The sequence below is a fragment of the Hyperolius riggenbachi genome, chromosome 8, assembly GCF_040937935.1.
Source record: "Hyperolius riggenbachi isolate aHypRig1 chromosome 8, aHypRig1.pri, whole genome shotgun sequence".
Lineage (NCBI taxonomy): Eukaryota > Metazoa > Chordata > Amphibia > Anura > Hyperoliidae > Hyperolius > Hyperolius riggenbachi.
In genome coordinates, this window is record NC_090653.1 from 266935181 (window position 1) to 266952767 (window position 17587).

Sequence of the window (17587 nt, forward strand, 5' to 3'; positions counted from 1 at the left end):
CCACCTCCTCCTCCTGCCCAGACAGCTCCCATAAGCCCTTGCTACAGTGCCAAGGCACAAAGGGAACTGTGGGCGAGGTTTGTTTAGTGTATAGGGAATTCGAGTATTAAAACAAAACAAAAAAGTATTTGGCTTGAGGAATGCCCTGTAAACTATATGAAAGGAACACAATTATGCAATGAGTAAACGTTTATCTCGGACCCACTTTAAAGAATATGTTGTTGCTTACCTTTTATAGCAGAGAGGAAGTTCTAAGTTCAGGTCCGCTTTAAATGAAGGGGGCCATTTCTATAGATATCTAGGACTGCTTTTTGTTTGATTCTAAACTTTAGTTTGCTTTTTAATGCCACCTTCATGAAAGAGAGGCGTGACCATAAAAATTGAGAGCTGAGGTATGGAGAGTGTTGTGGAATAAGGCAGTGCTCCGATGGCATGTTCATAAACGTGGCAAACAGAAATTCACCTATGTTGGCACATTTGATAGCTGGGGACGGTCTGTTGTCACAGGCTCTGCTCACAGCTTCTGAGAGGAGACGCTTCACCCGCATCAGCACAATTCAGTGTCTAATGCTTTTAAATACGGACGCTTTGACAGGTGTTTGACTGCCGCCCGTCAATGCCTATCAATCACTTTCTGCAGACGCCTCGCCTGTCAGAGGAGGTCGGAGGTGGTTGAGAAGCGGTAACCGCGACACTTCACAGACCTTTAAAGGGAACCCGAGGTGAGAGGTATATGGAGGCTGCCATATTTATTTCCTTGTAAACAATGCCGGTTTCCTGGCAACCCTGTTGATCTTCAGGCATACATAGGCCTCAATTCACTAAGCTTAACTCCTGTCTTTAATAACGTTTCTAGAGTTATCACCATGGTGATAAGGCATGTAGTATTCAGGAAACATTTTACCTCAGGCAAACCTAAAATTACCTCTTCTGTCTTTAAGTTAACTCTTCAATCCTTAAAATAACTCCAGAGGTAAAGACAGGCTGTTAATTAACTGTGTGTGAAAATAACTACAGAGGAGGTAACGTTAGTAATGAAGAGATAAGATAACTCACTCACTGTGTGGAGGTAAATTTTCTCTTGCCTTATTATCTCCAGCATGATCTTAGTGAATTGAGGCCATTGTGTCTGAGTCAAACCCTGGAACAAGCACGGTGGCGTAGTGGTTAGCGCTCTTGCCTTGCAGCGCTGGGTCCCCGGTTCGAATCCCTGCCAGGTCAACATCTGCAAGGAGTTTGTATGTTCTCCCCGTGTCTGCGTGGGTTTCCTCCAGGTACTCAGGTTTCCTCACACATCCCAAGAACATACAGTTAATTGGCTTCCCCTAAATTGGCCCTAGGCTACAATATATACACTACACGATATAAACATAGGACTATGGTAGGGATTAGATTGTGAGCCCCTCAGAGGGACAGTTAAGTGACAATATAATATACTCTGTACAGCGCTGCGGAAGATGTTGGCGCTATATAAATACTAAATTATAATAATCCAGTAAAACCTGAGTCAGCTGAGTCAGAGTACTTGATTTGCATATGCTTGTTAAGGGGCTATGAAGTATTCGAGACACAGAATCATCAGGACAGCCAGGCAACTGGTAGTGTTTAAAAGGAAATAGATATTGCAACCTCCATATCCCTCTCATCTCAGGTTCCCTTTAAGTGTACCCAAGGTGTACCTTGGGTCAAAAAAAGGCATACTTGCCTAAGAAAACAGAAGCCTCTGGACCACTGTTGCCGCTTGCGGACCTCCCCAAAGAAATCCTACGAGCTTGTCTGATTTCAGATCTGGGCCGTGCTCCCCTTCATGCACAAGCGCTGTCCTACTGAGCCTATGCAAGAACTATCACGCCTGTGCAGTGAGTCAGAAGCCACTCATGCACTGTGCAAGTATGGCTGTGCATGAAGAGAGGCGTGGCCTGGATGTTCCGGAGGTTCCCAGCAAGCAGCGGTGGGGGGAGAGTACGATGCAGGAAGACTACAGGTTCCAGAGGCTTCCCTCTTCATAGGTGAGTATCTTTGTTTTTTACTCGAGGTTCACTTTAAAGGGCATCTCCGCTTTTGTTGAAAACATAAAGACTACTAAGAATAAGCACTAAAAGATTTAATCAAGGATTTTTAAACATGACTTCCTTTCCTTTGCTCACTCTCTGCCAGACCAAGATGAAAGTGAATTAGGCGTGTAATCTGGCATAATTAATTCCCTGCAGCTGTGAGCACACCGACCTGCATGAGAGCAGCAGTCTATGTGGGGAAATACAGACTCAGAAAGTGAAAATCTGCAGAGGATTCCTCCAAGTACAGCTCACGGTCACCACGGTGATGAGGAAGCACAAGTAACAATACAAGTAAGGGGGCCCATACACTGGTCGATTTTTGCCATCGATCGATGGTCAATACGATTGATTCGATCGAATCGGCCAAAAAGTAATGCAGCAGAAAGCAAGATCGGCCAATCGCTTTCTTGTGCCCCAGCCGTGTCACACGGCTGTCCCCAGTACAGCGCTGCTACAGATCGCAGCGCTGTACTTAGTAAAAAGACGTCTGACAGTCTCCCGAGCCTGAAGGCAGGGCGGAGCTCCGCCTCCCAAGCAGGAGAAGCACGTGCGCGATCTCCTGCAGTAGCCGGACCCAGGACTTGACGCCAATTGGCGTTAGGCGGTCCTGGGGCTGCCGCCGCAGTCGCGCACGTTGGCATGATGCAGTCTTTAGGAAATTAAAGATTTGCAGCATATTCGACCATCAGATACATTTCTGTCAGATGCATGTCAAGTCTAATCTGTGTGTGTTCCACACACTAGGAACAGATTTCCAATAGATTTCAGAATGTTATCTATTGGCAATCTATTGAAAATCGATCTAAATGCATTACTGGACCACTAGATCCAATCCTATCAGATAGATCAAATCGATCGAAATCAGCCGCATCGATCGGCAATCCATTTCCAAATCGTTCGATAGGACTCAAACAAGGACAAGATTCAAACAACTACTGATCTAACCAAATCTATTGAGAAATATTGATTGTGTTATCGCCGTGCACTACTCATCAATGATCAGGACTCAGCAGAGATCACCGCTAGTCATACATTGGCCACTGTGGGCAATGGATACAGCATGAAACCCATTGAACATCTGTGGAGCTGCGTACTGCCTGACGGACCCCCCAGGTCTTCCCCCCCCCCAAAGTGTAAGGAGCAAAGCTTACACTCACCTGTCCACCAGCGTGTCCTCTCTTCATAGCTGCCAGGTCCTCCTCCCTGCGTCTTCTCTCCTGGGGCCTGTGTCACATGACAAACACTAGAGGCCGAACACCAAAGGCACTTTCCTTATGCGATCAATAGAGGTCTCTAGTGTTCAGCCGTTAGGGTTTGTCACATGACACAGGCACCCCGGGAGAGTAGAGACAAGGAGGAGCACCAGCGGACAGGTGACTTGACAATCCCCCACCGCTCCTGACACGCCTAATCAGCTTTACTTACTAATTTTCCATCCAAACTCGACTGAAGAAGAAGTTCATCAGTGAGACGTATATAATGGCTGCCATATTTATTTCCTTTTAAACAATCAGCAGTCCTGCTGATCTATTTGGCTGCAATAGTTTCTGAATCGCACACCTGAAACCAGCATGCAGCTAATCCAGTCAGATTTTAGTCAGAAACATCTGATCTGCATGCTTGTTCATTCTATGGCTAAATGTACTAGAGGCCGATGATCTGCAGCACAGCCAGGCAACTGGGATTGTTTAAAAGGAAATAAATGTGGCAGCCTCCACATCACTCTCATACCAGGTTCCCTTTAATGGATTACAGGTTTGATGAATGGTGAACCGAGCAAAAATCTACTAAAAAGGTTGCATGGTGTATGGCTGCCTAGGACCAGACTGCACAGTTCTCAGCACTGGACAAACTCACGCACATATTCAGGCCAAACACAAAATCTGATATTCACTGAGGCACAATATGTCCAATCTTCCCAATCTGTTCAGCAAATGGCTCATCTAGGTCCAAATCCAGTCACGGAGCAATCACTGCAATATTGTTCCAAATCCAGCCATTGAGCAATCACAGCAATACTGTTCCAAATCCAGCCATGGAGCAATCACAGCAATACTGTTCCAAATCCAGCCATGGAGCAATCACTGCAATATTGTTCCAAATCCAGCCACGGAGCAATCACTGCAATATTGTTCCAAATCCAGCCATTGAGCAATCACAGCAATACTGTTCCAAATCCAGCCATGGAGCAATCACAGCAATACTGTTCCAAATCCAGCCATGGAGCAATCACTGCAATATTGTTCCAAATCCAGCCACAGAGCAATCACTGCAATATTGTTCCAAATCCAGCCATGGAGCAATCACTGCAATATTGTTCCAAATCCAGCCACGGAGCAATCACTGCAATATTGTTCCAAATCCATCCATGGAGCAATCACAGCAATATTGTTCCAAATCCAGCCATGAAGCAATCACTGCAATATTGTTCCAAATCCAGCCATGAAGCAATCACTGCAATACTGTTCCAAATCCAGCCATGGAGCAATCACTGCAATATTGTTCCAAATCCAGCCATGGAGCAATCACTGCAATATTGTTCCAAATCCAGCCATGAAGCAATCACTGCAATATTGTTCCAAATCCAGCCATGGAGCAATCACAGCAATACTGTTCCAAATCCAGCCATGGAGCAATCACTGCAATATTGTTCCAAATCCAGCCACAGAGCAATCACTGCAATATTGTTCCAAATCCAGCCATGGAGCAATCACTGCAATATTGTTCCAAATCCAGCCATGGAGCAATCACTGCAATATTGTTCCAAATCCAGCCACGGAGCAATCACTGCAATATTGTTCCAAATCCAGCCACGGAGCAATCACTGCAATATTGTTCCAAATCCAGCCACGGAGCAATCACTGCAATATTGTTCCAAATCCAGCCATGGAGCAATCACTGCAATATTGTTCCAAATCCAGCCACGGAGCAATCACTGCAATATTGTTCCAAATCCAGCCACAGAGCAATCACTGCAATATTGTTCCAAATCCAGCCATGGAGCAATCACTGCAATATTGTTCCAAATCCAGCCATGGAGCAATCACTGCAATATTGTTCCAAATCCAGCCATGGAGCAATCACTGCAATATTGTTCCAAATCCAGCCACGGAGCAATCACTGCAATATTGTTCCAAATCCAGCCACGGAGCAATCACTGCAATATTGTTCCAAATCCAGCCATGGAGCAATCACTGCAATATTGTTCCAAATCCAGCCACGGAGCAATCACTGCAATATTGTTCCAAATCCAGCCACGGAGCAATCACTGCAATATTGTTCCAAATCCAGCCACGGAGCAATCACTGCAATATTGTTCCAAATCCAGCCATGGAGCAATCACTGCAATATTGTTCCAAATCCAGCCATGGAGCAATCACTGCAATATTGTTCCAAATCCAGCCATGGAGCAATCACTGCAATATTGTTCCAAATCCAGCCACGGAGCAATCACTGCAATATTGTTCCAAATCCAGTCACGGAGCAATCACTGCAATATTGTTCCAAATCCAGCCATGGAGCAATCACTGCAATATTGTTCCAAATCCAGCCACAGAGCAATCACTGCAATATTGTTCCAAATCCAGCCATGGAGCAATCACTGCAATATTGTTCCAAATCCAGCCACGGAGCAATCACTGCAATATTGTTCCAAATCCAGGCATGGAGCAATCACTGCAATATTCCCTTCCTCCATGAAAAGCAGTAAAATGGAAACATGTACCGGATGTAGGTAATGCCTATATGAAGGAGCACCTACCTGCTATGCAGCACACACCAGCCACAGTGAGGATCGCCGGAGCCCAGGCAGGACGCACAACTGTTGTACCTCTGGCAGCTCTCCACAGGAACGCGGCTGACCTGTGAAAACATCATGTGTAACAGTAAGCATCACATTCATAACACAGGAAGCCATCTTGTGTCAAACAGCTTGATACGAGTGACATCACTGTACCTCAGTGCACTGATGAATGTGGAGGCAACTCATGACTGAAAATGACAGAACGGAACACGGTGTTTGTAGTCAACCAAATCACCAAAAAGTCCCCGTGGCAGAATACTAAAGATTCTATGCAACTGTAAAGGCCTATACCCACTAAATGACTTAAACAAAAGAAAATAAAAAAAATAAAGATTTTGTGCAACAAACTATTTTATGCGACAAAGGTTTGTAAAACGATGTTCAATGACAGCCCATTGCACACGATAATGCTTCACTTTGAACAACCGCCATGATGGATCCAATCGTGGTCGTTCCAATCGCCATTGACCCCTGCATTAATTATCGTTTAGCGACACGTTCACACCTGTCATTTGTTCCTATTTACGATTGTGGAAGTAGGATCGAGAGTCTGTTCATTCATTGTCGCATGTTCTCGATCCATCTTCCGCAGTCTTGTGGTGAGTGTGTAGCTTAAAGCGGACCCAAACCAAACATTTTTTTAAATTAAAAATATTTAGTTGCACCACTCTAACACATACAAAGATAAATAAACACTCCTTCAAGCCTATGGGCATTTTAGTGCATGCTTTTCACCCTTCTCTTTTCATAACTAGGATTATACTGGGGCAGCCATTAGCAATTCCTCCATTGCCGGACACCACCTACTCCACAAGTTTGCCGTATTTTGTCCCGGCAATTTGAAAGGAAGGAAGGGAGGGGTTCCTCCAATAAATGTAAAATATTTTATATTTGTCATCATGCAGCTGAAAAAAGGCTGCTATTTATTATTATAATTTAGAAAATAGATTTTATTTCTGAAATCTTGTATTTTTAATTTAGGTCCACTTTAAGGCTCGGTTTCCACAGCCTTTTCAGAAACCGATGAGGCACACAGGCTGATGCGACTTTGCACCCAATGTACCATGCACGGCTATGGGTATTTCGACTGTATTAAGCCAAAATCTTCAGCATCACCCCCCCTTTTGATTTGGATGCGGCCTAATAACTTCAATAGGCTGCATTTCTGCATCTGAAACTGCGCATGGGAAATCGCTGCAATTTGGCTCCAGTGCAAACAGGCCCTTAAGGCGCCCAGTTTATGTAAAACTCTTGACGCACACTGTGCCTGCGCAGACTAACTTGCCCGCGCATGCGTAGAAGCTGCAAGCTTGATGGGCGGCCAGCAAGGAGCACCAAAGCTGCCACAAGGGACTCAGAAGACATCTGGAGGCTGGAAGAAGCCCCAGTTAAGTGAAGAGTGCTTTTTCTTTTCCCTTCGGAAGCCCTTTAAAGGGAAACCATAACCAAGAACTGAACTTCATCCAAATCAGTAGCCGATACCCCCTTTCCAATGAGAAATCTATTCCTTTTCACAAACGGATCATCAGGGGGCGCTGTATGGCTGATATTGTGGTGAAACCCCTCCCACAGTGTGATGTCAGTACCTTACAGCACTGACATACTGACATCACACTGTGGGAACCTTGTTGCATTGTAGGAAATAACAGCTGCTTCCAACTACCAAAAAAGCCAGCAGCATCTCCTTCCACTGAGATCACCTGCCAGCTGTAAAAATGTCACCATGTGATAAATGTCAGAATGTAAATCAGGGAGAGGCAAGATTTTACAATGAGCAAACACTGACTAAATCATTGATACATAATCCTTGTAAAAATTAAGCACTTTTTATTACATTATTTTCACTGGAGTTCCTCTTTAAGTTTATCACTAGAGTCTCAGAGAAAGTTTATGCATGTGTATGACAAGAATTGAAAGGAGGCGGGAGAGAAAGATGAGAGCGTGGAAGGGAGAGAAAAGGGGACAGGGAAATAGGGAAGGGTATAGAAAGAGGGATTGAAAAAGAAAGTGGAAAGGGAAAAGATAAAACAAGGGGAGGGGTGGAGAAAGGGCGTCAGAAAAAGGGAGGGGTCAGATAAGCGGAGGGGCGGAGGAAAAAAAGAGGGAGGGAAGAACCCGAAGTTTTTTTTGGGGGGGGTGGGGGGGAGAGGAGGAAGGGGTGGAAAATGGGAGCAAAGGGAAAAGAACAAGGAGTGTTGATAGAAAAAAAAATGGGGAGGGAGAAGATAGAGTAGTGGAGAAAATGTTTTTTGTCGTTTTGTTTTTGTTTTATTTTTCGTTTATTCACCTGTGCAATTTTGTTAATGCCAAATACTAGTAACTGGTGGGCTCACCTGCTTCTCGCTGAGTATATACACGGACTCCCAGTCGGGGCTGAACACCATATCTCGCAGGATGGGCTTGCCAGGTACCACCACGGCCGTGTCGTACAGTACGGCATCTGCGGGGCTGTCCACGCGAATCTGTCAGGGCAAGAGGATGAAAAAAAAACCATAATGATGAAAATGAGCACCCGGGGGACACTGAGGCCTTTGTGTGGCCATCCATTGAGCATTACCCAGCATCCCATGTCCCTCCACATGCCCGCCTGTTCATTCTTCCCCGTCCTCCGACATGACAAACATCATTAGCCTAAGTGACTGTGAAACAGATTGTGACACGTTTCAGGGTGTGCAGGCCCAGCTGGGGTGAGGAGGGGGGCGGGGACCTGTCTGAGGGAGCTGGACGCACACAGTGCATATCCCCTGACCAGAGACTGGAGACAATCTGCAACCAAACTTGTAAGCCTTTTGCCCCTTGACCTAATCACTAAAGAAAATTTGCAGGCTTTGTAACTTTTTTTTAGATAATCTGACTGTGATCTAATTAATTCCAAACTCTGAAACGCAGATCTAAATACGACATCTGATAGCTTAGTGAGGAACATGACCAAATGCTACTTTTTGTTGTTGTCAAAGGCGGTTTCAGCACCTAAAATGTAAAGGGTTTAAAGTTAGGTTCACATGACCTGAAGCAGAACAGCTGATGGAATTAACAGTTCTTTACAAATGGCGCTATTCTGCTACCCCCCTCCCATAGCCTAGGGTTATTTCCATGGGGAAGGGAGGGGGGAAGCGAGGGGGGAAGCCAATAAACCTACCAGGATGTTTTCAGGACATGGGGGGGGCAAATTGCCTGGAGGAAACCCCCACAATTAAGGAAGAGTATACAAACTCCATGCAGATGTTGTTCAGGCCAGAAACTTAAACTAGAACGCCAGCACTGCAAGGTGAGAGTACTAGAATGTACTCCGCCATGCTGACAACAGCAGGAAGATGCCTCGCTGTCACAGATACAAAATGACACTGTGGCGTAGTGTATAGCGCTCTCACCCTGCAGCACTAAGCCCTCGGTTCAATCTCAGCCAGGGCACTATCTGCACGGAGTTTGTCTGTTCTCCCTGTGTCTGTGTGGGTTTTCTCTGGGCACTACCTTAAGCTGGCCACTAACGGACCAATTTCTAGCGAAAAAATCATTCGATCGATCCGAAATTCTAGGTCGGCAGTGATCGAATTGCCAGTAAATAATCTCCGTTAATGGTTATGATCGATTATGAACGATTGAAAAAAAAAAAGTCGTCCGACTGAATTCTCGTCGAACTAAATTTTGAATGTTCAAGACGATCGTGATCGATAGATAGCGAAGATAGGTTCGTTGATGGTGTAGTGAACGATTTCACTTCCGATCAGAATTTCTGATCGCTCAAACGATTTTTCGCTAGAAATTGGACAGTTAGTGGCCACCTTAAGGCTTTAGGCTTCCCCCCTCCCAAAAAAAAAAAAAATGGCCTTAGACTACGATAAATACACTACACAATACATAGACATAGGACTATGGTAGGGATTAGATTGTGAGCCCCTGTGAGAGACCGTTAGTGACAAGACAATATACAAGATATCGGCTCTATATAAATACTAAATAATAAATTAAAAGTGTACATGTCCTGTTTGAATACAAAGAACCGGGGCTACACCATTCGTGACGTTTTCATAAAGTAGTTTTCTTTATTTTAAAGAGAAACCGTAACCAAGGATTGAACTTCATCCATCAGTAGCTGATACCCCCTTTCCCATGAGAAATCTCTACCTTTTCACAAACGGATCATCAGGGGGCATCTGTATGGCTGATATTGTGGGTGAAACCCCTCCCACAGTGTGATGTCAGCGCCTCACAGCACTGAGGTACTGACATCACAATGTGGGAGCCTTGTTGCATTGTGGGAAATAACAGCTGTTTCCAACTGCCAAAAAAGCAAGCAGCAGCTCCTTCCAGTGACATCACCTGCCAGAAGTAAACATGACGCCATGTGATAAATGTCAGAATGTAAATCAGGGAGAGGAAAGATTGTACGATGGGCAAGCACTGACTAAATCATTTATTTTATACATAATTATTGTAAAAATTAAGCACTTTTTTATTACATTATTTTCACTGGAGTTCCTCTTTAAGTAGTTAAGTAGTAGTAGGCATCTCCCATTTGTTTGAGTCACGTGACAAAAGTCAGAAAGCGCCTGAGCCACATAAGCTGACACCATCGGAAAAGTCTATTGTTTTCAATCTTGGATAAAATGGGCAGCAAAAAGTACAACAGGAGGTGTAGGTGTCAGAGCTCTGAAAGAGGATTGCATCTATAAACAGAACATATGACCTCCCCTACCAAATGTAAACTAGAGTTTCATAAAGAGAAGGTATAAGAATTTTCTCCACATTTTTATTTATGCATTCAGTTTAGTAGAATACAATTTTTTATATTCTTTCACACAGAATTTATTAATGGTTGCTTTCCAGAAGGGCATCCACCGCAGTAATTATGTACAATAGAGGACCGGCCGGTCAGGCAGGAATGTTACCCTTGTGATATTTTTCATCTGTCCGGATTACAGCAGAGGGAGACTGGAGTGGCTGAACCTGTGTAAACACACACACTGCTAGGCTAATTGGGTTCCCCCCAAACTCCTCTCTGCACCCCAGGATCCCTGCAAGCACTAAGTGCGCCCCGGGGGGTGCTTCTGTTAGGCTCGGGGCCCATTTGAACTTGCTGCAGTCGATTTATTACACAGAGCTTCCATAATGAAAATGATAAATCATTTCTAAATAAACCTGAATACATATTTTTAGCGAATTAAAAGCACATGTGAATGAGAGCATTTATGTACAATTATGGGGTATGCCTAGCATTCATATACATGAATCCGAGTTCTCAAGGGGATCTAACCCGCAATACTTGGTAAATGCTGTCATTAATAAAGGGGTACAGGATGTAATGAAGCTGAAAAAATCCTTCTGTGGGATTCAAGTAGAGTCATGAAATTGCCAGCTGCCTTAAAGTGGGATAGAACTCTGAGGGCTTGTTTCCACTGTTGCGACGCGATTTCGCCGGCATTCCGACGCTTGTAAAAACGCATGCGGATGCGTTTCCGCATGCGGTTTTACCCACGATTTTGCGTGCGATTTCGCATGGCAGGGTGCCATGCGAAATTAACCATGACACTGCCAGGGCAAAATAAAATTGAAAAAGGTGCGAAATCGCACGCGAAATCGCAGGTAAAAACGCATGTAACTAACGCATGCGTTTTTACTATTAAATACATTAGCGGCGAATCGCATGCATTCCACTCGCAGGCGAATTCGTTGGCTCTTTTGTGCGTTTTTTTACCGCTGAAAAAAACGCACCTCAACAACGCTACAGTGGAAACAGGCCCATCCACTTGCATTACATGTGCGAATCTGCATGCGTTGGACGCATGCAGATTCACGATAGTGGAAACGAGCCCTGACATAACATTCAATAAAAATGTTTTTCTCTACTTTTTATTACCCATACAGTTATATATGCTTTTGTGCACAAATAATATTGTCTATTTACAAATTGCAAATTCCCAAAGTACAGTTTATCTGCTCTAAGAGCTGCAATTACATTTTATTGCATAGCTGTTGTATTTATATATTATAATGTATCCAATGATCACTTCTCAGCTCTCCCTGCTTCTCAGTTCAGAACAGCTCAGTTTGGTATTGTTTACTAAATGTATCTGACAAAGGAATGTACACAAAAGTTAATGTTATCAGTCACCTCTTCGGATGCGGCCAGAAGCTTTCCACTGAAGCAATAAGCTTTCCACTGAAAGTGATTCACACTTAAAATCGCAAAACAGTACCGCTATGCACTTTACGTGGGTGAATTTATCGCGATGAGCGCAGTAAAATCACTGTACACTCGCGATTCAGAGCGATCAGCGCTTTTATAAGCACTGCATCGCAATCGCTCCTGAATCGCGGCAAAATCACGGCTCCCCTAATGCTGAGAATACACGGGACGATTCTGCGCCCGATCGTTTTGCCCACTCTATCCTCTTATCTTCCGCTCGTTTTTCTTATCTTTTTTTCAATTCACTTGACAAATGACAAATCGAGCGGCAAAGCGATCGAACGGTGATCGGAAAAGTCGAAAATTACCTAACCATCTAATCAGCTCAGAATCGAGCTGTGTATTCCCAGCATAAGAAGAGAGAAGGCTCTGGATCTCTTCCCGGGCCTCTCTCAGTCTCCTAATTACACCTCTGTCCTCCTCCCCCCCATGAAATTATTCCACCTGCAGATTGAATATGCTTTTTGGAAGTTCTCGTGGCACCCCCCCCCCCTCCCCCCCGAGTGCTTCCAAAGATCAGCACATCTGTACAGTGTCCTCCCCTGCGCAGTATGGACGTGCTCATCTTCAGAGGCACTCTAGCACACAAGTGCTTCTGAAGCCTTTGGAGGACTACCAAATTTCCAGTTTTGAACAGGGCATAGATGAGGGGATGGTGGGGTAAGAAGAAAGCAGAGAGGGGACTAGGAAGGCTCTATGTATGAGATCCAGCAGAACCTCCCCTGTTCTTAAGTGCGTATCTCAGGTTCTTTTTTTTTTTTCCTAGTTCACTTCAGGTTTTCTATCAGAGCGTAAAAATAATATGCCACTATGAAATATTGGAGGGGAGCGCCACCTGATGGTGGGTGGGACTGCCACTGGTTATAAGCATAAAAATATGTTGCTTTACCACCCGGTAGTAAAGCTAAAAAAGAAAAAAAGGGAAAAAATATCATTGCATAATGTACAATACATTTATTCAACTGATTTATAGCAGGAGATACTCAAAATCAATTTTTAAAGCCCAACCAAACTAAAAAAAATAAAATAAAAAAACACTGGTGATGTTGGGTTCTGAAAGCACAAAAGTCTAGTGTAAATTTGAAATATTACATTTGGGCCTGATTTTTTTTTAAAATGTTAAAATCTGTTTTAAAGCTATGCTTGTGTGCAGCTGTGCACCTATCCAGGAAGTGAGGTCTTATAATTCATAACTCATTACTTATAAGTAACTGGCACAAGCTCCCGCCCCTCTTCTGAGTAAAACGGAGTATGGATGAGGTGGGCGGTAAACTGTCTGGCTAAAGAAACAAATATGCAAACAATGTCCCTGCTCTCCCCTTGTCACTGCCTCAGTCACCACACTTCAGTAATTGCTACTGTGATGTTGGGAAATGTAGTCTATCCTCTATTGTTCTACTTACGTTGGGAGTCACAGTCACTCCCAATTGACCCACATGCCAGTTAAATCTACAGAGGGCAGGAAGAGGGCGGTACTGAAGTGCCAATCACATTATGCCTACTAAACAGGCATTCTGACCACCATCTTGCTGTTAAATGCCGCGCATATTCACTTATTCAGACAGATGGATGCTGGAATTTGTTTTGTTGGATTTTGGGTTAGGTTTTGTATTCGGAAAAGATAAAATATTACAAATTATGGGTTCAGTAGTTCAAGGCCTCTAAAATCCACCAGCTTCATCATGGAGGAGTGGAAGAGGATTCCAGTGGCCACCTGTGAAGATCTAATGAACTCCATGACAAAGAGAATTAAGGCAGTGCTGGAAAATGATGGTGGACATACAAAATTTTGACACTAAAAGGACAACTGTAGTGAGAGGTATATGGAGGCTGCCATATTTATGCCCTTAAAGAGAGACCGAAGCGAACAGAAATTGCTACTTTTACCTGCTAGTTCACTTCAGTACGAGGGCTTTAGACCCCCCAAATCCCCGGGGGCAAGCCGACCGGCGCTTCCTGAAAGAGGCAGAGCTTTGTGCTGCAGCTCTGCCTCTACTGATGTCAATCGCCGCGGATCTTCGCCTCTCCCCGCCCCTCCTTCACAGAGAGGGGCGGGAAAAGGCGGAGATCCGCACGGCAATTGACGTCAGGAGAGGTAGAGCTGAAGCACAAAGCTCTGCCTCTCTGGGCAGCACAATACACGACCAAGATGGTCGTGGAGCTTCAGAGTCTCTTTAAGCAATACCAATTGCTTGGCAGTCCTGCTGATCTATTTGGCTGCAGTAGTGTCTGAATTGCATCAGGAACAAGCAGCTAATCTAGTCAGACTGACAATAATGTCAGAAACACCTGATCTGCTGCATGCTTGTTCAGGGACTAGGACTGAAAGTATTACATGCAGAGTATCACCAGAACAGCCAGGCAACTGGTATTGGAAATATGGCAGCCTCCATATAACTTTCACCCTCTCACTTCAGTTGATCCATTAAGGAAGACTTTGGAAATTCTTCACTTTTGTACTCAGGTGTATACTCATTTTGTTGCCAGTGGTTTAAACATTAAAGAGGAGCTGTCAGCCATACTATTTCAGAAAAAAAAAACACATATATAAGTAGATAAATACTTGCTCTATTCACATAACATATGTATTGCACAGTCCAAGTTTTGATTTTAGTGATTTTTCTACAGTAAAAAAAAAAAAAAAAAAGAAAATCCTTAGCATTTCCCATTTTAAGTGCGGCTATTTTGAAACTAATCCTGATGTAATTTCCTCCCTTACTCACCTCTGCCTGATCTGCCTGCCCTTCACTATAGAAAGTGCATTGTCTCAGCATGAGAAATAATGGCCAATCAGAGAGGAACAGAGGTGTGGGAGGGGAAACAGGAGGGAAAGAGGCTTCAGCCAATCAGGCTGCATTAGTTAAGTCTGAGGGGAAGTAGAGAAGCAAAAAAGGACAATCCAGCATGCCCTGCAACTTCCTTTTTGTGTACCAAACTTTGTGTGTACCAAATAAGAGTCATGTAAACTGGGGAATGATCATTTATCAACAAGTAAAGTAATAGTGATTTTAACTTTTGGATTACCTGATTAGCATCCTTATTACTTGTTTACCAGATAAAAATAAAGAATTGATTTTTGATTTTATGCCCGACAGTTACACTTTAATGGCTGTGTGTTGAGCTACTTTGACGGGACAGCAATTTTGCAATGCATAATCTGTAGTCTTACTACCCGGTACTTTACTTTAAATCAAAGTGTCATATCCTCAGTGTTGAGAGTAATAGAATAAAATATTTTCACAAATGTGCGAGGTGTAATCATTGCGAGATACTATAAATCATCGATAACAACGTTAAGTGGCTTTATCCAAAATTTGCCGCAGACCGTAGTCGGGACACAAGATTGTGAGCTCCTGTGTGGCAAATGAAATGTTGAGCATACTTTATGAAAATACAGTATAGTAATACTGCAGTAATAAGAATCATAAAGATACAGCTTTTTTTTTTTTATATAAAAAAACCTTTCTACGAAAGTACGATTTAGCTCAACACCATAATTAGAAAAACAGTATTTTAAGAGCTCACTTTATTTCTAAAGCTAAAATAAATACACTATTTTTTAGCCACTACACATAACCGCAGGACACCGGCTAGTCTAAAAATATCTTGTGTTTAAAAAGCCTTTGCAGATTTGTGATATTCTAGATTTCACAGAGGACAAAAAAGAAAAAGGCAGACAGAGGAGCAGATGCAGCCAGCGTGCGGCGGGATTTACCATGCCAACGCTCGAAATCCCAGCAGATAACAATCGGGCAGGAAAGACATTCGCTGGCCGTATTTTCCTGACCTATAATCAGCGCCTTACAGGGAACAATATGATGTCACCTTTAATGGCCGAAAAGCTGCAGCATTACCCAAGACTCTGGCAGCACAGTGCTTCGGGGTATGGATATGAGCCGCGGATTCCTTTAAGGAAAGCATTAAGAAATAGCCTTATTTGTTTTTCATGGTGGGGGTCACTCTATTGATCTGACGAGGTCCATTTTGAGACGATGAAGTGGAACGTCCATCTTTATTTATACACAGAAAGAAGAGGGAGGGGGGAGTTCTCAAAGAGAGAAAGCAGAAGATACCTTGATTAGAGGAAGGAAAACAGGCCGGCACAAAGCCCCCATCAGGAGGCATTGTCATGCTTCTCCTTGCCGGAGGCCTGCTATAACAAGACTGGTTCTCAAAAGGGGTCCGCGCTGACGAGAGCCGACATCAAACGGCAACACAAACGCAAGAATGGGGGAGAGAAACCTCGACAATAAGGCTTCTGTATTGTAAGGAAATTGGGAAGAGGGCTGTGGTCTTCAAAATACAGTCAACTAGTTATTAACACGTAGGTTTAAGTGTTTCTCTGGGGTTAAGAGTTTCTTTAGTGCTTTCCATAGTATGCTTAACTGACAGAGGACCTTTCGATCTAATCCTACCACAGTCAGTCTAAGGCTCAACACACACCATACAATCTTGGTTGTTCAATCTTACCACTTTCATGTAGTATAAGAGCTTATCCAATCAATCATTCAAGGTATTTTCAATCTGTTGGCCCTTATACTACATAGATTTGGTAAATCTGTACAACCAAGATTGTATGGTGTGTGATGAGCTTAATGCTCTACCCTTTCATTATCATGTGTTTATATATCTTCTGCAGCGCCTTACAGAGTACATAGTCATGTCACTAGCTGTCCTCAGAGGGGCTCACACTCCAATCCTACTATAGTCTTAAAGCGGTATCGTCACCATAAAAATCAAATTTCAACAGCAACTGGTCTGAGTGTATTAAGTGATAAAGATGCTAATCCTGCATTCAAAACTTTCAAAACGTTTTCTGCTGTTATGATTTGGAGTTATCATACACCTTAGGAGCACTGGCTCTTTAGTAGTCTGTGCCAAAGAATTGCATGCTGGGGGTTCTTTTTATCTATAATATATTCCTCCTCTTCCCTTTATTTCCCTGTCTGCTGCTTATCTGAAACATGATCCCCTGCTCACTTGTGTTTACAAGCAAGGCTGAGGTGACTCAGTGATTGGAGGAGACAAGAAAAAAAGTAAAGGGCAGAAATGACATCACAAGTTAGCCTTTACTGTGGGCAAAAGACATGGCCCCCACCAGGTACAGAATTCTTGTCATTTACTATATAACATTCACTGAAATCAAAACGTGGACAGTACAATAGATGTGTTATGTAAGTAGATCAAGTATTTATCTACTTATATATGTGTTTTTTCCCCCGGAATAGTATGGCTGATCCTACTGCTTTAATCATAGTCTAATGTCCAACCATATTACGTATTTATATACCACGGACATCTGCAGCAGAACTTTACAGAGTACGCAGTCATGTCACTGACTGTCCTCAGAGGAGCTCACAATCTAATCCTACCATTGTCAGTCTAATGTCCTACCATAATTTTATGTATTTATATAGAACTCACATTTTCTGCAGCACTTTATAAAGTACATAGTCATGTCACTGATTGTCCCCAGAGGAGCTCACAACCTAATCCCTACCATAGTCATATGTCCTACCCTATTATTATTTATATAGGGGC

At 43.5% G+C, this 17587-nt stretch overlaps 1 protein-coding gene across 1 annotated transcript in view; it reads right to left on the reverse strand.

The window, feature by feature from the left end:
• The window catches only part of LOC137527485 (plexin-A3-like), a 267378-nt gene that overhangs the window by 127404 nt on the left and 122387 nt on the right, over positions 1-17587 (reverse strand). The window contains exons 6-8 of the mRNA XM_068248001.1: positions 8417-8476; positions 8193-8321; positions 5818-5918 (exon numbers count right to left, since the gene is read on the reverse strand). Coding sequence (XP_068104102.1) covers positions 5818-5918; positions 8193-8321; positions 8417-8476 — 290 coding nt within the window. The remainder of the gene's footprint in view (positions 1-5817; positions 5919-8192; positions 8322-8416; positions 8477-17587) is intronic.